The sequence below is a fragment of the Lycorma delicatula genome, chromosome 8 (genome assembly GCF_047948215.1).
Source record: "Lycorma delicatula isolate Av1 chromosome 8, ASM4794821v1, whole genome shotgun sequence".
In the NCBI taxonomy this organism is placed as follows: domain Eukaryota; kingdom Metazoa; phylum Arthropoda; class Insecta; order Hemiptera; family Fulgoridae; genus Lycorma; species Lycorma delicatula.
Window position 1 is genome coordinate 114,562,319 of NC_134462.1, and position 22,003 is coordinate 114,584,321.

Here is a 22,003-nt window from a genome sequence, read left to right on the forward strand (position 1 = left end):
ATAAGTACCACCTATGATATATAGTTGAAAAGCTCAACGATGGCTTATTATAGCAGTTAAGAAAAAGTTTAAAATCCAAATGTTTTGGATTTTGGTATTTTTTGAACACTTTTGGGTCAGTCGATTGGAATCAAAAATGGAGGTGCAGAACTAGATGTTACACGAGTCCTAAATCCAAAATTTCAACATCCTACGGCTAATTATTTTTGAGTTATGCGAAATACATATGTACAAACGTCACGCCAAAACAATTCCAAATGGATTCAGGGATGATCAAAATGAATATTTCCGTTGAAATCTGAAAACCGAAATTTTTCGCGGTCATAATACTTCCTTTTACTTCGTACAAGGAAGTAAAAAACTATTAAATACCCTTCACATGATGTTGATGTTTTCTTCAGTAAATATTTAAGATCTTAAAAACGAAACTGTTGTCACTACCGTCTGGAGTAAAAGTTGAATATTTTCCCGAATAATTATGAGTGAGATGGGTACCCACCCTTTAGATAAGACTTTGTAATCGTGTTTTGCATGAGATTATTTGTCTTTTGCAATAACTCTTTTCGGGTAGATCTTCCATTATCATTGTATGTCCCTTTTTTATACTAATTCCTTATTTTCCATTTTTTTTTTTGGATCTGTGATATAGGTCACACCCTATTATTAAAAACTCGGTATTAAAAATGCCGAGTCCTGTACAAACAGAATATCGTAGATGTCAGTTGATGTGAAGGAATAGGAATAGGGTATCTGCGGATTTACATTAGGTTATGTTATAACTGAGCTAAGTAATTGTTTAAAGTGATTATTCCCATAAACAACATGTAAACAGAAATAAAAAAAGATTAATTTCGGAAATTTGTAATAGATTACGGATTGTTTTTTGTAGAATTTATTAGTTTTAAATCCATTCTAAAATTTCGCTTTTTTTTCTCTTTCAGTATCAACGGCAAAACATGAAGATCAAACTGTAATGGCTGTAATAATAGGAATACTATTGGCTGTAGCAATAATATTAATTGTCGCAATGTTAGTAATCGTACTTCGTCAACGTCAAAGAAAATGGTTAGGAAGTCCATTAGCAGCAAAAGGCCCGTTGTTATCGTCAGGCAGTCCGATGCCAAATAAAGGACCGTTTTTACCATCCGGTAGTCCATTACCAAGCAAAGGACAATTATCATCTTCAGGCACAACAGCTCGTGATAAAGCTACATCTACACCAGATACGGCTTTGTTGTTGGATCTACCGTTAGATGATTATCAAGAACCATTACATCATTACTGTTATAGCAGTTTACTAAGAGATAAATCTTCCCAACCTTCTGGTAAGTTTTTCTTTTTAAATATAAAACTATTAAAAAAATTGTGTGTGTGTGTGTGTGTGTGTGTGTGTGTGTGTGTGTGTGTGTGTGTGTGTGTGTGTGTGTGTGTGTGTGAGAGCGCACGCGCGCGTGTATGTGTGTTACTTCTCATGTCATTCAAAAACACAACAGGACAGAACCAGAAAAACCAAATTTTTGTGACAGAAAAACACTAAGAAAGTGATTTACTTTTCACCGTAGTTCAGCATAGTGTTCATAGTTCAACAGTGTTCTGGTAGAATGTAGATCTGTGAAACTCATTTATTCCGCTAAACATCAATGAATTTGTCAAATGACCGTATGGAATCTTTGATAAACAGTTATTATAACAAAAAGGATCTAACTTAAGACTACTTTTCAATAAACCGAACGGTAACTAAAAGTATGATTTATTGATGAAGTAAAACAAGATCTCCTAGCTAAAAATTATGTGGACAATCTATGTCTTTTTTTGCATTTGTATAATGTTTAAAAGGTTGACTGAATAGGGCATTTAGACAAAACGGTAAAAAATTAGGCAAACTTTATTTATATCCATTATGTTGGGAAATGTTACTCAATTCGTTAGTTTTTAAATCATTTTATTTCATGTTAAATGATTATTTTGAATAAAGTCAGATTATTAAAGAAACGTTTATTATTCTTGTCAACTTGATAATATCTAAGCGAAGTCAAATTTCAAATCCCAATCGACCTGGAATTTTAAAAAATCAAAAAAGTATAATTTTCCATTTCACCATTATTTATTTATTTACTTATATAACAACAGACTGACGAATTATAACAGGTGCCGATGAATAATAATGAATTTTTATAGATATAAAAATGACGTCTCTGATTGAGACTCGATACCGGAACTTCTGGATGAAAGACGGAGGCAATACCACATCGCAACACAGATTAACTTAATTTCGTAACATAAAAAAGAAAAAGGATAGTAATAATAAGGTTAATGAAAGTAATTACCTGAATGAATAAGTAAATAAATAAATAATACTTACATTTTTTTAGAAAGTACACCGAAGGAAACTTAAAATTATTAATTAAGAGCAATTTATTTGATTATAAAAATATCTGTTGGTACTTAACTGCAACGGAAATGAATAACTACAAGATTTTTTTTTCAGGAAAAATGAATAAAAATTATTAACTTCAGTGTAAAAAATAAAGTTGAGCTAAATTATATTTACTAATAAAGTTATAAAAATTATTTACGGTATAAATTTTAAAATAGGAAGAGAAAAGATTACGGAGGTCGAAGAATTTTGTTATTTGAGAAGTAAAATTAATAAAGATGGACGAAGCAAGAGTGATATAAAATGCCGAATAGCACAGGCGAAACGAGCTTTCAGTCAGAAATATAATTTGTTTATTTCAAAAATTAATTTAAACGTCAGGAAAAGATTTTTGGAAAAGAAGTTTGGAGCGTCACTTTATATGGAAGTGAAACTTGGACGATCGTATTATCTGAGAAGAAAAGATTAGAGGCTTTTGAAATGTTTTGTTATAGGAGAATGTTAAAAATCAGGTGGGTGGATAAAGTGACAAATGAAGAGATGTTGGGACAAATCGATGAAGAAAGAAACATTTGGAAAAATACAGATAAAAGAAGAAACAGACTTATAGGCCACATATTAAGGCATCCTGGAATAGTCGCTTTTATATTAGAAGGTCAGGTAGAAAGAAAACATTGTGCAGGCAGGCAACGTTAATTGTTAGGGATGTAGAATGTACGGGGTATACCGAAATGAAACGTCTGGCACTAGATAGGGAATTTGGATATCTGCATCAAACCAGTCAAATGACTGAAGACAAGAAAAAAAAATAATATTTTTAAACAAAAAATAGTATCGAGCTAAAAATAATATAATAGAAATTTCATAATATGATCATCTTGAGGCTTACGTATAAGAATAGATTACATATTTTATTACAGTATCAAGAAGTTATTGAAGTATATTTTAATATTGCAAAATAAAATTCATATGTTTAATTTAATTAAAAAAGTGAAAATAATATATTATTAAAAAAAAAACTACTTAAAAAAAATGTAGTTATATTAAAATTAAATATTAAACATTTTATTTTCAGAAATTTCACATGAATACGCTGTACCGGAAGTAGGAAATTCAACTCATCTTGTTGGTACAGAAATTCCGCCTTTGTTACCTCCAACAAGAGGTACTACTCCAAGAACAGCAAAGGTAAGAAATTATGTACTTATAAAAGTTTAATATTGTACACACTTCGCTTTGTATAACGATAATTAAATTTTTGATGAAATTAAAAATACCGAAAATAAGCTGCAAATAATTTAATAACTTTAGATTACAGTAGTAATAACTTTAGTATGTAGTTATAATTTTCAACATAACCACCACAACAAAATCACAAACTTAATAATTTCACACTTTGTATAACGACGAAAATATAAACAAAAAAAATAAATATAGACTACTTTAGTAAAATTACACTCAGATAACATAAGTACAGTGTAATAAAAAAAGTAGGTACAAAAGTACATTACAAAAACGTCAATTAGAAGAAATATATTACTAAACGAATCAGAAATTTTAAAAAAATTATCAAAAAGAAATTAAATGTACTATTTTATAAAAAATGTCGTCTTAAATCTTCGAAGAAAAACTTACAAAAACCGTACTGAAAAGAAGTTGAGTTAAGTTACTGAGTTGTTAACAATGCATTTTATTACAAAAATTCTAAACGATTATAGTGCGTTTAATAAAATAAAGCTTAGTGACAGTCAATAATAAAAAAAAAACTTTATAAAACCTTATTTCTTTTAAAAAAAAATTAATCTGTACTTACGTTAATGTTAATCTTTTACGTACGATAATGTAATTTTCGTTTAAAAAAAAAAATATGTAGAACGGTATTATTTTTGTCGCTCTAATCTGAAGATAGCGATAGAAAATTATTCATGAATTTTTTTATGCGACTATCCTGGAGGCAGGTCATTACATCATTAAATTATAGTTCATGCTTGACAATTAATGCTTCATGCTTGATCAATTAATGTGTTTCCATCAAACGTTTCAGTAATTAATTTTATAATTAGTTTAACACATGCTTGAATTTAAGTACTCTCCTGCTATACGAATTGCATAAAAAGTTAATTAAAAATCCCAGTAATAACAATGATCGATAATAATACATTTCCTGTTGAAGCGCAAGCTTTATTTAAATGAAATTTCATATTTTTTAAATCGTATTTTAATTTTTGTTTTAAACCGGATAGCACGAATGTAAGCAGACTGAAGAGTTGGGAATCCGGGAAATCGGAAATTGTATAATCGGTGTCCCATTGTATTAAAAATTTTATTTACGTCTTTTTATAAATTTCAATTCATTAAAATTATTTTATCGATATTTTCAAATAACATTTATTAATAAATTGAGGCTAATAAAAGTTTGAAATAAAAAAAAGTTCAGATAAATAACTTTTGTATGAAAATAACTTTACAAGAACAACTTTTCAGGGATTAAAATTTGAAAAAGTAAATAATTATGAAGGGGACCGAAAAAAAGTTTTGACTTTGTATTACATAAATGTAGGTACAAAATTTATATTTATCTCCGTGAAAATTTAAATTTTTGTTTGTTTTAACAATAATTTAATGCGATATATAATAAATTTATTATTATTAATATTCTCGATGAAATGGAAAAAAGCTTGGATGAAAATCTTTTCTTTTGAGATTATCTAAACAGACTCACTTTCCCCGGTTCGATATATTACATTAGCAAACATGTCTCTTCTGGACGGCGCCAGACGACCGAATTAATGGACATCTCAGACTACGCCGCGATCGGATTAGAAGATTTGTGTTGTACACATTATATTTTAGAAACAAGATTTACGTATAGAAATTTGGCTGTCTAATCTAAACATTAAAAAGTTAAGTTACATTTTAGTTTCTTTTTAATATTATCGTTATGTTGCAGCCTAACCGTTTAGTTGGTTATTTCCTTATTATCAGTGAACAAAAGAAAAGAGAACAACTTGAATTTTTATTTGGAATAAATTACGACAACCGAAATATCAATTCATTTAATATGCGTTGCAGACGTAAAACAACCAACGCAAATGTTTATTTAAGCATTATAAAACACTAAAGTACGGAAGTCGCCTATCAGTTTATTAATGTATTATGTAGCTTTCACTGCTCTTAAAATGCCGTTGTGGTGGTACTTTTTTTTTATATCAGCACTCCCTTCATTGTATATTATACATAATATATGCAACCTAAAGGTTACCTAAATGTTTATTCGGGAAATATCAGTACTACCAAAAAGATAGCAAGCTGTGAAAATTCTGAAAAGCTACAAAAGTTTTGAAAAATTATTATATTCTTCAATTCTGGCCGCCTTAAATTTTTTGCTAAGAACACACATCCCAAAAAAGTTTCCATTAGAAGGTATGAAATTCCTATATGAAATTAAAAATTTTTTTTTTAAACAAATTTTCTTAATTTTTTCCTGTTTACTTTAATTTTATTGTTATAATATGTAACAACGAAATATAAATAAAAATTCTTATTAAAGGTGACAAATTTTATTTAATTTGTATTAGTTGATAAGTTATCTTTTATATAAATTTATTGCCGGAAATCCATTTGTTTGATAAAGATGAAATACCAATCAAGAGTTAAAATCTCTCAATGTATGAAGTAATAGAAAAATTTCACTTGAATATGTCGAAATTATTAAAACAGAATTTTCAAAATTAAAAATAATATCTATGCATAAATACCCCAACACATAGATCTACTAAATCTTCGCATTCTGAAACAAAAAAAAAAAACCTGCACTTAACTTAGGAAATTTAAAAGCCAATGCGTCACCACGTACGATGAAAAAGTGAAGTATGGATAGACTGAATTAAATCTCACCTTTAACTGTAGGATGAATCATTTTTATTTTTTTTTTTTTACTTCCTTGCACGAAGTAAAGGAAGCATTGTGATCGCGAAAAATTTCGGTTTTCTGATTTCAACGGAAATATCCGTTTTGACCATCCCTAAATCCATTTTGACTAGTTTCGGCGTGACGTCAGAACGTACGTATGTATCTGCGCATAACTTAAAAACGATTATCCGTAGAATGTAGAAATTTTGGATTTAGGATTTAGGATTTAGGATTTGGATTTTGGATTGTTGTAATATTTAGTTATGGACCTCTCATTTTTATTGTAATCGACTGGACCAAAATTGTCCAAGAAAGCCCAAAATCCAAAAAATGTGGATTTTGGACTTTTCTTAACTGCAGTAATAAGCCCTCATTAGGATCTTTTCAACGATGGATCATAAGTGGTACTTATCTTCATTGATTCCAGAGTTATAGCTAAATAAACTTTAATTAATGTACTTTCTGGATCTTACAAGAGGAAGACACATCGGTTCGAATCCGACTTCATCTCCTTTTTTTCTTTAAATGAAGTGACATTAATAATTATTAACCTCTGAGTGTAGACGGCCTCCGTGGCGCGAGTGTTAGCGTCTCGGCCTTTCGTCCGGAGTTCTAGGGTTCGAATCCTGGTCAGGCATGTCATTTTCTCACACGCTACAAATCATTCATCTCATTTTCTGAAGAATGTCTAACGGTGGATCCGGAGTTTAGAAAAAAATTACGATAAATAATAATTCAATAATAATAAAAAAAAATTAAAAATCAGAAGTTATTAATGAAATAAAATTTAATATACTTTTCATTTAAAAAAATGTGTACATTTAATTTAATAAGCGCTCAAGAAAGTCATGCGGTGTCCATATCAGATTTTTTTTTATAGTATATGATGTTCAGAGCAATTAAAAGGCAACGAAAAAAAGGAGCCGCTAAGATGACCGGTGAATAGAGACAAGTTTGATATTACTTAAAAAGAATTTAAGACGTTTATTTTAATTTTATTCTCCAGTATTTCTCATTAAGTCGTTCTTATACTAAATAATAAAAAATATTCTTGCTAGAAGGGGTTAGACCATCACGTTCAACATTTGTAATAATTATTTCGTAAATAAGATCTGTAGAGATTTATAATTTTCAAAATTGTTTCTATTAATTATTTTCAGAAACTCTATTCTGTGTGATTAAATTTTTAAAATAATATACCTATGGTTGAAGAATAGGACAAGATGTTTTGTAAATATTTATGATCAATAACCATCAAAAAGTTTGATAAATTGGTTAGTTATTGGTAAAAGACTAACAAATGTGATATAAACAAAAAATAATAACTTTTATAAAACAAAAGTGATATAACAATTTATACAATAGTATTATAATATTCCTTATATTTATAAGAAAGGACAACGTCGTGAAATTTTTTTTTAAATTAACAATTTATTGGTCCAGTCCCTAAAGTAAAATTTGTATCAAAATCCAACAAAAATTCTAAATCCGTGGAAATTTGAATGCAAGTCTGGATTTAAATTTTGTGTAAACATCTATAAAAAAATTTGAACGATTTCTGAATGTGTACACTAAAACAAGTATGAAAATAATGTTTGTTTTTGCCTTTTCCAAAATATCGCTAAAAATAATGTATAAATATAAAAATTAACGTAATCCAGCAAAAGAAAAAAAAATTTTACATCGAAATTATCTTTTTTACGTATATATGATTGAAAGTGTTTCATTAAATTCTAAATGTTTTTTTGAACGATGAATTCACCATATAAATTCGAAACTTGTGCATAGGAATATGAAACGTAAATTTTTAGTGTATGAAATATGCCATACCTGACCGGGAATCCAATCCGAGGGTCACTGGATGAAAGACGAGATGCTACCACTACGCCATGGTGATCGGTATTACATTGATAAGACGTTAATAAATAATGGATGAAGCAAAAATCTAAAAAATTACTTTTTTACGGGTACTATTGTAGTTTAACTTCTTAAACACTGATTAACAAGACAAAATATTTAAAAAGAGACAGATTTTGGCTTTTGCGTTTGTCATAAATACTTAATAAAATACGCCAGACCAGGAATGAAGTAAGTTCAGTAGTCTGGTAAATGAAAGAAAGCACCTGAACTTAGATTCCAATCGGTTTCCAAAAAACCATCATAAAAAATTTCAATACATACATATATATATATATATATATTAATATGTTCTTTTCTACATTATTATTTATTCAGATAGCAATAATACGACGTTTAGGAAAATGCAGGAAAAACGATTTTTGCTGCTTTTTCTATATGCTCTATTTCCGACGATTAGAATTTTGAAAAATCTTTTTTGTAGATTTTGCGGATTATATATATAAATACAGATCCGGAGTAACAGAACAAGGTGAAAAGATAAAGATGCTACGATTTTCTCATGATGTAGTAATTCTACCTGAGATTAAATTTTTTTAGAAGAAACAATGAATGGCATGGATGAAGTCCTGCGCAAGAACTAACGCAAGAAAAAAAACAAGAACAAAATGAAAGTAATGAGATGTAATAGAAATAATGAAGATGGACCACTGAATGTAAAAGTAAGAAGAGAAGTATGGAGGAAGAAGAATTTTGATATTTGGGAAGTAGAATTATTAAAAATGGACGAAGCAGGAGCGAGGTAAAATGCCGAATAGCACTGGCGAAACGAGCCGTCAGTCAGAATTATAATTTATTTACATCAAAAATATTTTAAACGTCAGGAAAAGATTTTTGAAACTATATGTTTGGAGCGTAGCTTTATATGGAAGTTAAACTTGGACGATCGGAGCACCTGAGAAGAAAAGATTAGATTTTGAAATGTGGTGCTATAGGAAAATGGTAAAAATTAGATGAGTGGATAAAGCGACAAATGAAGAGGTGTTGCGGCAAATTGATAAAGAAAGAAGCATTTGGAAAAATATAGTTAAAAAGAAGAGACAGTATAAGTCTGTCTCTTATTGGCCACATATTAAGGCATCCTAGTTGCTTTATATTGAAGGGAAAGGTAGGGAAAAATTGTGCAGGCAGGCAATATTTGGAATTTGTAAAACGAAATGTTAGGGATGTAGGATGTACGGGGTATACCGAAATGAAAAGACTGGCAGTAGACATGGAATCTTGAAGAGCTGCATCAAACCAGTCAAATGACTGAAGACAAAAAATATGTATATATATACTCGTACATTAAAATATGGATCCCCTGTATTGGCCGTTATCGACGGGAATTTAAAAAAAAAAATAGCTATCTCTATATCTTTTTACAGTATCGAAATGATTTTTTGGTTTATTTCTGTTAGAAATAAATTCTATTTAAACTAATGTCCAAAAGAACAAGCTTTGGTTTTGTATATATTGCTTTATTTTAGGAGAGAATTTATTCCAGTTTAAGTTCTACCGCATTATTTCATTTTGATATTACAATTTACTTTTTTCATTATCGTTTATTGTTATATTTATACGAAACCGTTAAGTTAAAAAAGGGTTAAACAGAACATATATTGCAAATGATAAGAGGTAAATATTAAACCGACTGCCAAAAAAAACATTGCTGGCAAACATTGATCTTTAATATAGCATAATTACTAATGTAGGATAATTAAAGAGCGTGCGGGAGACAATTTTGTATATAGTACAATCTTTTTTATTTAAAGATATAAATATATATATATATATATATATATATATATATATATATATAGCCTGTTACAATCCCGGTAACATAAGGATTGCAACGCGGAGTCATACATCTAAATCAGTTCAGCAGCCTACTTCTTCAGCCTATATGTATGTCAGTTCAGTGGGGTCATACATCTAAATCAGTTCTAAATCAAGTTTTACATATTGAAAAATGAAAGAAAGCACCTGAACTTAGATCACAACCATTTTTCAAAAACCCATGATAAAAAATTTCAATAGATTTGTATAAAAATGTTATTTTCTACATTATAAACGGTAGTACGTTTACGGTAGAACAAATATACATACAATACATACCATATACCCTAAATACATAACTTTCCTCTTTGAACAGTCGTGTAAAAACATACAAAAACAAAAGAATAAAACAAAAAGATGATGACGAGACTATCTCTGCAGATCATTCTACTTCAATTTTTTCAATGTTTCAGAGAAAACATATCTTTCCTACAAAAAACTACAGAGAATGGTTGAATATAAAAACAATCAACCGACCGATAGAATTTTATGACTATACCAATAATTAATACGACGTAATTAAAATACAATTTATTCAGGCTGCGTTCAGAATCATTAATTAGAATGAAATCTAATTAACAATCTTTTTCTTCATTTAATAATTCGAATGGCAATTCTAAAAGAACTAATTATTCTGGTAAGAAAAGCGGTAGAATGTAAACATTAAAATGTAATTATAAAAGTACTGAAAGTTATTTGAGAAAAAAATTTCTGATACAGAAAATTTAGAAACAGTTTGTGAACAATTGAGCATACGCTCATTAAAAAATACCAAAACATATACACCATTAGAATTTATTTTTTCGATTTTTATTTCGAAATAAAAAAAAAATATATATGAAAGCATTATTTTTGAAAGGCAAGTGATTTAATACAACGAATAACGAAATTATTTTTCCATACTCTTAATGAAATATAGTAAAAACTGATTTAGCAATGAACAAAATGTCTGTAAACGTTAAATGACGTTTACAGAAAGTTAAAAACAATCGTCCATCTCTAAAAAAAATTTATTCCACGAAATTTAAAGAACATGATAAGATATTATTAATTCACCCGAACAATAACATTTTCAAAAATAATCATTGATAACTGCGAGGAAGTATGAAATAATGCTAATCAGCCAATCAGCGATCGGTTCTGTAAACAATGTATTTCTGTTTACATTTATCTTATATTACATTAAACTATATGAAAATGTTATTTGGTGAGCAACATAATAGAATATAACAAATTGTTTAATCTTTTAGAAACATTCTTAAGTAAGTGAACATCACAAAAAAAATAGTTAATTTTACATAAAAAAATTGATCCGAGCAATTTATCCCTAAAGCTATATTTTAAGCCAACAAAATTAGTGAAATGAATTGAATAATTCATTTCGACTATTTAATTATTCACTTACGACTACCTAAGTAGATCATTTTATCTTATCCGATTTGTTACAACGAAACATATGTCCCAAAAATATGATAATTTTCAATGGAAAAGTACCATTCCATAAAATTATCATTCATAAAGAAAGGTAAAAGGTGTCCCATATAAAACGCTATATGAGAACGCCATGAAATTTCAAAAGTCAAGCTTACTCCTCTACTCGCTACTGAAATGGACTCGTCCAACATCTGAACATCGCGGCGACGCAGTAGAACACTACTGATAGTAACAACAATGCAATCATAACGTTCAGTGTTTTGTTAGAAAAAAGATGGTGATTTCGCTAGATGAACGTGTTTTCATTGTTGAGTCGTACTTCAGTACGAAATCAGCGGTTGCAGTGCAAGATTTGTTTCGCCCTAAGTACCCAGATAAACCAGCTCCTAACAAAACATCAGTATGAAGGTTAGTTGCAAAGTTTAGAGGGACCAGTTCTGTTAATAACAAGGAACACAAAAGACCTGCGTCGGTGTTGAATACAGATACAGACACTGAAATCAAAGACCGATTACTCGCCTCGCCAAATAAATCGATCAGACGTTTATCTGCTGAAATTAATTTGTCTAAATCGACTGTTCATCGGGCGACCAAACGATTACAATTACGACCTTAACGCGTTCAAAAGGTTCATCGACTTCTTGAGCCCGACAAAGAAAAACGGTTACAATATTGTCAACGGTTCCATCGATTTCTGCGTGAGGGAATTAATGTTATGGATTCGTTATTTTTCACAGATGAAGCACGGTTTCATTTGGACGGCTACGTAAACAGCCAAAACAGTAGAATTTGGAGCGCTGAAAATCCCCATGTTTATCACGAAAAACAATTACACCCGCAGAAGTTGGGCGTGTGGTGCGGGATATCGCGGAAGAAAATAATCGGTCCTATTTTTTTCGAGTACACCATTAATGCAGAACGATATCAGGATATTTTATTTCAGTTCATCGCACTCTTGGAAGAGGAAGACAGACACTGCTGGCTACAACATGACGGTGCGACATCGCACTACGCAGCTTCAACTTCTGATTTCGTTGAGGAATTCTTTGGTAATCGTGTTATCGGTCGAGGCTTATGGCCACCAAGATCTCCAGATTTGACTGCGGCGGATTTTTTTCTACGGGGTTAGCTCAAAGAAAAAGCCTACAGCGACAAACCACGAACACTTGAACAATTGGAAGTCAACATTGAACAAGCTGTATTAAATATTCAGCCACAATCTTTGAAAAAAGTTGCAAGAAACGCTGTAAAAATAATTGAAGCTTGTATTCAAGAAGATGGCGGCAACTTCCAACATTTACTCTAAATGTAAGGTAATGGATGGTAATAATAAAAATTACATTTACATTCACACATGCCTTTTTATTATTTCAATACCTACCAATATAAGTTTGGGTTGCGTTTTATATGGGACACCCTGTAGTTTGAGATAACACGTATCACAAAACCGGCGTTTGGGGTCGGGAAACTACACCCAGTTTAGATTTCTGTCGTTTATGATTTATTTAAAATTAAATATTCAAGTAAAACTATTTTGGTACGAAATTTTGTTGAAAATTACAACTAACGAGATAACGTAGCGGAATTATTTTAAAGAATTTAGTTAAAGTTAGTTTTATTAAAAAATTTGATGTGGACACTACATGATTTCCTTGTACGCCTATTAGATTACATATAATTTTTTTTTTTTTTTTTAATAAAAAATAAACAAAATTTTATTTCATTAATAACTCGTGATATTTTTTCTTTTATTATTATTATTATTATTGTACTATTATTTATTGTAAACTTTTTTTACAATCAAACGTAAATAATTATTAATAAATAAATATACTCGCAACTGAATTTTTACGGGCATCGACTGCTAAGGTCATTAGCCCTCGTCACATTCTTTAAAAGAAATTATTATCTCCATCAGGATCGTCATATGTAAGGGTGTAAAGGGTCCTTACATTTTATTTAAAAACACAAACTTCACAATAAACATTAAAACATAAAAGACAAGGACAATCACAAACACTTACAGGGTGTAAAGGGCCCCAATATTAAAATTTGAGATAGGTTCTCAAAAGACCATGAAATTAAAATTAAAATTAAACTTATCAATACCATATCTTTCTTTCTTTCTTCTACGAAGTCTCATTTATAGTTTGTTTAAGCACTCTCGGGGCGACCAGAACCGCCGTTGAGCAGTATATCAGTCGTGCCAGGGTGCCGTGGCAGTTGAATCCTTCTTATATCAGGCCATAGGCATGCACGGCGTACACCCATAGCCTCGCGCCCTCAATCCACTCTTGAGGGTCCACCCTTGAGCGTCCCCCCAGCCATCATCGGACACACCCCGACTCACTGCTCTTGACTGCAGGTGAGCCAAAATGGCCTAGGCAAGAGGGCTACCTCCCGTCACTATACGTGCCACGCTTCGAGACTCCCTTGTATGTATATATAAAACTACCGCTTAGAGTATCTTTTACCACAGCTGTAAACTTCCATTTTATAGCTTTTAAGAAGTCCACTGGCGTGTAAAAATGCAACTATATTTTTTTCATTTCCATTATCCAGATAAGCACTAATATTATTTGTAAGACGGAACCTCTTTCTGAGGTAGCGAAGAGGTTGCTGAATTGCAGTGAGTTCTGCCGTGTAGACACTGGCCACATCTGGCAGTCTCCAAAAGTGGGCTTCTTCATTTACATATATAAATATATTTAAATTTAAAAAAAAGTTTAAAAAAGAAAGGAGAAGAAGTCGGATTCGAACCGACTTGCCTTTCCCTTGTAACGTACAAATATTTCATTAATTAAAATGTTATTTGTCTATAACTCTGGAACCAATGAAAATAAGAACCACTTATCATATATTGTTGAAATGCTGTCAATGAGGACTTATTACTGCAATTAAGAAAAAGTCCAAAATCCAAATGTTTTGGATTTTGTGCTTTTTTGGATACTTTTGGTCCAGTCGATTTCAATCAAAAAGGGAAATGCACAACTAGATATTATAACAGTCCTAAATCCAAAATTTAAATATTCTACGGGTAACCGTTTTTTTGTTATACGAGATACATACGCACGTACAGACGTCACGCTGAAACTAGCCAAAATGTATTCAGGGTTGCTCAAAATTCATAATTCCGTTGAAATCTAAAAACCGAAATTTTTCGCAATCACAATATTTCCTTTACTTCGTAAAAGGAGTTTAAGAAAACATTTCACATAATTACCAGAAATTTCGACCCCATACTAGGCTAAGATGGGACTTGTATGTTAATTAAACTGCAATAATCAAACGTTTGCCAAATTCCATTATTTTGTTTAATTATTTTCATAAAAATTGGCGTACGCGATAATTTACATTAAAAATGTAAATTTTACGTATAAAATGTATACGTAATTACAGTTCGTAAATAATATATGAAATTCTTCAAGCAGTAAACCTGCATAAATATAAAAATATTTATATTTTTTATGAGTATGTCCTTCTTAGGAATATGAATTAACAAAATGATTAAAAAACTCAACACCGATATTATGTAAGTTATTTGTATCTCCATATTTTGACAGTAAATTTATTTTTCAAATGTCGGACACAATTTAATTAATATTTCTAGGAAATATAGATGAAAATGAATATTTATAGGAATCTAAATCTACTTTGAGGTGCTAAATTTGTGCTTTTGTAGTACTAGTAGTAGTAGTTGTATTCAACTCACATGTAATAGTATGTTAAATTAAGAATAACACATCCCATGCAGAGCTTATTTAGGAAAATGAGGAATCAAAAGTTCATCCATTACTTCATTCATCGAACCAAATAAATAATTTTATTTATTCGTATGTACACAGTAAAAAAACTGAAATTCTGGTAATATTCAGCTCTATAAGTGTCACTTTCAGTTTCCTCACTAAGGCTGCGCAAAAGCATCATTACTCTCAAAGAAAGTAACTGAAGACTTTTTGAAAATCAGATGCTCTATAGAAATAACAAAAACAAAAACTGATATACCCTTTAAGTTTTGAAACAATGCGTTAGCAGAGAAATTTTAATAGACTCATAATTTTTTACAAATAATGTTTTAATTTTAATTAAGTTTTAAATTTTAACCCACCGGGTTGGTCTAATGGTGAACGCGTCTTCCCAAATCAACTGAATTGGAAGTCGAGAGTTCCAACGTTCAAGTTACTTTTATACGGATTTGAATATTATATCATGGATATCGGTGTTCTTCGGTGGTTGGGTTTTAATTAACCACACATCTCAGGAATGGTCGAACTGAGACTGTACAAGACTGCACTTCATTTACACTCATACATATTATCCTCTGAAGTAATACCTGAACGGTAATTCCCGGAGGCTAAACCGTAAAAAGAAAACTTTTAAATTTGGATATTATTAATTATAATATTTATAGTTTTTGATTAAATAGAATTACGTTCAGATTTTTAATTCGCATTGAAGCTATCTTTATCCGTTATATTGCATTGAGTGTTTTCCCAAATCGAACCTTGGAATCTAATATTTTTTGATGAAACAAATGTTTTTAATATTTTTTTCAGTATATTTATTGTTTTTATGATTTATTTAAGTATATATTTATTGTAATTTATAAATCGCATGGATTTTATATAATAAAATAATTTTTTTCTTTAAAAAAACTTTCACTAATTTACAATGGATATTTTGAAAAATAACATTTTAAGGAATGATAACCAATAAGGAATTAATTGTTAAAAATGACCAATAATTTTTTTAAACATTTTTCTTTTTCAAGTAAATATTTTTAATCTAGTATTCTAAGAAATAAGAACTAATAATCAAATTAAAAAGGAATTCTCAACATTAATTATATTGAATATTAATATCAGAAAATCTTTAAACCTGATTGATACCTCAGTTCAACAAAAAATTATTTTTTGGTATTGGGGAAAAAACATAAATAAAAACCCTCTTAACTATAGCTAAAATATAACTAACATTTCTGCAGTTGTATTTTAATGATGATGACATGTTAAACATTACGATGAGGGATTATTAACTCTACTTACAGTAGCCGTTTAAATCATATAGAGCAGTTTAAAAGTCATTAATAATAATAATAATACATTTGTATAATTATAGGTTATAATAACTTTAAGCATAGCAGTAAAAGCATTTTAATAAGCAGTAAGATTAAAAAATATAACACTCCAAGTAACAAATTTTCGTGAACTTATAGTTGTAAGAACGGGAAGGAATCGCTGATAATTTCACATGTATACGTGTATATCAGAACTTTTTTATTATAATTCCATTAGGTTTTATGTTTAATTCTATGAATTTATCTAGTTGCCGTGTACCTTTTTAAAATAAATACTATGTTCAAAGAAGCAGTTATCAGAATTACAAGTTTCAATGCCGACACTTCTATTTAATTTTGATGATAATAACATACACCTTTTTTCCCCTTTTTTTAAATGTAATTATATTATCTTACACAACAACAAAAATAACCTACAGTCATTACAATTGTAAGAAGTTTCAATAAAAAATTAAAATAAAAAAATATTTAACCTGATTACAGATGTTTTTTTTTTTTTAAATGATACTACTCTCTTAAAATGTTTTCTTTACTTAAAATTTACATTTATACTTCCTTGTACGACAAGGAAGTCAAAATAGATTTCAACGGAAATATCCATTTTGACCAACCTTGAAACCATTTTGACTAGATTCGACGTGAAGTTTGTACATACATATTTCGCATAACTCGAAAACGATTAGCCGTAGAATTTTGAAAGTTCGGATTTAGGAGTGTTGTAAATCTAGTTGTACTCCTTCCCTTTTGATTGTAATCGACTGGACCAAAAGTGTTCAAAAAAAAGGCCAAGATATCAAAAATTTGGATTTTTGGAGTTTTTCTTTACTGCAATAATAAGCCCTCATTGAGAGCTTTTCAACAGTATATCAAAAGGAGTATTTATTTTTATTGGTTCCAGAGCTATAGCATAATAAAATTTGAATTAATGAAATATTTGGTTTCCTACAAGCGGAAGGGCACATCAGTTCGAATCAGACTTCATCTCCATTTTTTTAATTTAAAATATCGATTTATTAATAATCATTCACCTTTGAAAAAAAAAAATTACGATAAATAATAATTCAATAACAATAAAAAAAATAAAAAAAATGAAAAAATATCACAAGTTATTAATGAAATAGAATTTTATGCTCTTTTCATTTAAAAAAAAAAAATTGTAAATATAATTTAATAGACTTACAAGAAAGTCAATCTTATATGGTATCCACATCAGATTTTTTTAAAATGATACTGCTTTTTAAAATGTTTTTCTTTATTTAAAATTTATATTTTTTTATTAACAAATACGAGGTATTAAATATTAATTATACGTTAAATAAATAAGAAAGAACTAACCTAACTAACTGATAACTACTGAAATATAAATATTTATGAAATAAACTAAAATTGGGGTAAGTGTATGAGGATGTATTTTCCTTAAATTATGTATATTATTAACCTATTTAATGTTTGACTTTAGTTAAAAATGTATTAATATTTAAGTATTAGTTATAAATATTTTTTTAGTGAATTTAAAAAATAATTGATTTGGAGGCAATATGATCTTAAATAATTATAAAGTTGGGAATCTCTTGTACTGCCGGTCTTTTGTAAAGTATACGAATAAAAGATTCGTTTATTCCGCCGTGATAAAATTATACATTATTTTAATTTTTAGATCCTAACTATTTTTGTAGTTATCTACTTTATTATTAAAAAACAAAAAAAAAATAAGGATATGTTTCTTAATGAGTTAAACAAATAAAACAATAAAATATCGTGCAAATTAAAAAAAAAAAAAAAACTAAAGGAAAAGTTAATTATTATAAATTTCGCAGGTATCAGGTTAAGTTCAATCAGAATCTATCTGGGTTCTTCGATACGAAGTCGGAAATTCGATTTTCAGATCAGCCTTTCCTGCTCCACATTAAGTCACTGTCGTATCGTTTGTAGACGACATGACAATCTTAGCAGATGATGAAGATCCGAGTAGAGCCTCTGCTAAACTACAATCGACGTTAGACGAGGTTGGCGCAGGTCTGACAAAATAGAAGATGAAAGTAAATCACAACAAATCGAGTCATATGTCGTTTACAATGAGAAGAGGTAATTGTCCACGATTCCACTAGAAGGAAAGACCGAGACGCTACCAGTAGCGCGCCGCAGTAGACTTTTATCGGCTTTCCTATTAAGATTATTTTGTTACCGTAGTAACCGGCGAGAACTTTAAATGAATGATAACTGATCTGAGATACGGAAGAGGACAAGTCTTTTTATTGGTTCAACTTGATTGGCGTTTACATTTCTCTCACGGGACGGGTCGAGATGGATCGTTGCTTGACGTGGAAGGGCCACATGTGGTAGAAAAGAGGACGGCTTATCAAGAATAGCGTAAAAATAGCTTATCAAGAATAGCGTAAAACACAGTTATCGTTATCTAATAAATTGTCCTACAAAGTTATCCTTAAATCTATTTGGACCAGCTATGAGGGTACGACGAATAAAAGCATTACTGAGATAATTCAATGATTCCAAATAAATTGGTGAGGATCATAACACAGGCGCCGTGGTTTGTTTGAATGCAGAATTTATGACTATCTAGGATTACCTCTTGTTTACGGAAAGATCCAACAAATTGACGCGGTACAAACAGAGTTTTCATGTTTTAGACAAACATGTAAATTATCTGACAGTAAATTTATTGGACAATAGCTGACATCAGGTAGAGAAACGTTTTTATGTGCTAGACCTTGGAGACATAACCAGAAGAGTGATCTGGAAAAGGAACCTACAATTTTATATACACAGGATGACTCTCAATGTATAGCGAACGTCACTTTCGAAGCCCACGAATTACAGCTATTTCTATTACCGACGAATAATTATTTTATCTATCGTGTTTTTTTTTTCACATATTGGCGCATGTGACTTTGTATTTATTTTTCTTTTTTCTTTTAGTGATTTATTTCTAGTGCTGTGTTAACTATTGGACTTTACTTGGACCACATGTAGAAGGGCTTTTTTTTATATGAGGTATTGAATCTTTGTGCGATTTAATGTGGGGTTTCATCACGGATCTCTCTTAACGTAACTCAAATTTATGTATGGTTCCCTATTAGGTACCGTTTATAAATGCTGATGATGACCAAAAAAAAAATCTGATGTGGACATCACATGATTTTCTCGGACACCTATTAAATTACATATACATTTTTTTTTTTAATTGTTATTATTGAATTATTTTTCGTAAAACCTTTTTACAATCAGAGGTTAACAATTATTAATATATTAATATATTTAAATTAAAAAAAATGATAAAAAGAAGAAGGAGATTAAGTCTGATTCAAACCGACGTGCCTTCCCTTAATAACATCCAAATATTTTATTAATTAAAATTTAATTTGACCCTAACTCTGGAAACAATAAAAATAAGTACCACTTATGATATATCGTTAAAAAGCTCTCTTTGAGGGCTTATTACAGCAGGTAAGAAAATGTCCAAAATCAAAATGTTTTGGATTATGGGCTTTTTTGAGCACTTTTGGTACAGTCGATTGCAATCAAACGAGAAAGTGCAAAACTAGATGTTACAAAAGTCCCTACATCCAAAATTTCAACATCCTACAGCTAATCATTTTTGAGTTATGCGAGATATATACGTACGTACAGACGTCACGCCAAAGCTAGTCAAAATGGATTCAGGGATGGTCAAAATGGATATTTCCGTTAAAATCTGAAATTTTTCCCGATCATAATACTTTCTTTGCTTCGCACAATGAAGTAAAAATAGCGGGAAAACCCTCAGACCTCACTTAGAAAACGTTTTAAGTCGTTATGTACAATAATAATAAGAATGGATACAACTTCAATTACTAGGAATGTGGCTGCTTATAACTTTTATTTAAAAACAATTTTTACTTCCTTGTGCGATGGAAAGGAAGCACTGTGATTACAGGAAATTTCGGTTTTGAGATTTCATCGGAAATATCCCTTTTTGACCAGTTTTGGACATGACGTCTGAACGTACGTATGTATCTCGCATAACTCAAAAATAATTAACCGTAGGAAATTGAAATTTTTGATTAAGGACTGTTGTAACAGCCAATTTGACACCTTCCCTTTTGATTGCAATCTACTGAACAAAAAGTGTCAAAAAGCCCAAAATTAAAAAAAAAAATTGATTTTGGACTTTTTCCTAACTGCAGTAGTAAGCCCTAATTGAGGGCTTTTGAAAGATATATCATAAGTGATATTTATTTTTATTGGTTCCAGAGTTATAGCCAAATAAAATTTTTATTAATGAAATATTTGGATCTTACAAGGGAAACTTACAAAGGCACATGGGTTCGAATCTGGCTTCATCTCCTTTCTTTTTAACTTTTTTTAATTTAGATATATATATATATATTTTTTGTAATTATTAATCTCCGATGGTAAAAAAAATTAGGATAAATAATAATTCTATTATAGTAATTAATATATATATATATAAATATGAAAATATCAGAAATAATTAATGAAATAGAATTTTATGTACTTTTAAAAAAGTGTATATATAATTTAATAAGCGTACAAGGAAGTCATGTAATGTCCAAATTAGATTTTTAACTTTTGGTAAAAATGATGTTATATTTTAATTGGCTAGAAAAAAAGTTAGTGTAAAGTTTTAATTCTATTCAGCACATAGGTGCCATATATATTACAGAATAATCCTATTTGATTTTTTTTTTTTTTTAATTTAAACACTTGTTTAATTATTATTATATTACAATTTATTCTCATTACTATATATGTTATAATACGTTACCAACTTTTGTGGTTATAAGTTAAAACAAAGATTTTTAAATATAAAGTTAAATATGTACTACCGTAGAAAAATTTGAAAATTACGTATATTTATCAATTATTTTAGAATAAATATTCAATTAAGGGGGTCTAAGGAATATTAGAAAACTGAGGGGAGGAATAATATTCTTATTGATAACAATTCTTCAATAACACTCTGGAAAGTAAAACACGACTTAAGTAAATTTAAAATTATAGAAAAAAAATTTGAAAATAGTTCAGAATATATTCTTAATTTACTTTTGGATAAACAAATTAAATCAAAATTTATACGTAAGTGAAAGAAGATAATAACAAATGATAATGAACATTTTATAATAATAATATAAAAGAGAACATGGTTGATAAGAGGAAAAACTCGGCATATTGGAATCTTGTTTGTTGTGGTATTTTATAACATGAAATCAAATATATTTGTTACACAAGACACCATTTTATATTATAATAGAAAATCTAAAGAGCGGGGAATAAAGATAGTAGTGTACCATTGCGAAAAAGAGTTACTTACAAAATTGATTACAGTTCCGAGTATAACAACCGAAACGATACTTAGAAAAGGAAAGACTTAAAAAATCAATGAAGATTTTTTAAAATTTCGTCATTGATTCCTTATTTCACCATTTCATCAGTAATGGTGAAATAAG

At 29.5% G+C, this 22,003-nt stretch overlaps 1 protein-coding gene across 1 annotated transcript in view; it reads left to right on the forward strand.

Annotated features, from left to right (window-relative positions):
• The window catches only part of LOC142328663 (discoidin domain-containing receptor 2-like), a 490,260-nt gene that overhangs the window by 407,919 nt on the left and 60,338 nt on the right, over positions 1-22,003 (forward strand). Inside the window, exons 10-11 of the mRNA XM_075372563.1 lie at positions 942-1,325; positions 3,453-3,565. Of these exons, the coding sequence (XP_075228678.1) occupies positions 942-1,325; positions 3,453-3,565 (497 nt within the window). The remainder of the gene's footprint in view (positions 1-941; positions 1,326-3,452; positions 3,566-22,003) is intronic.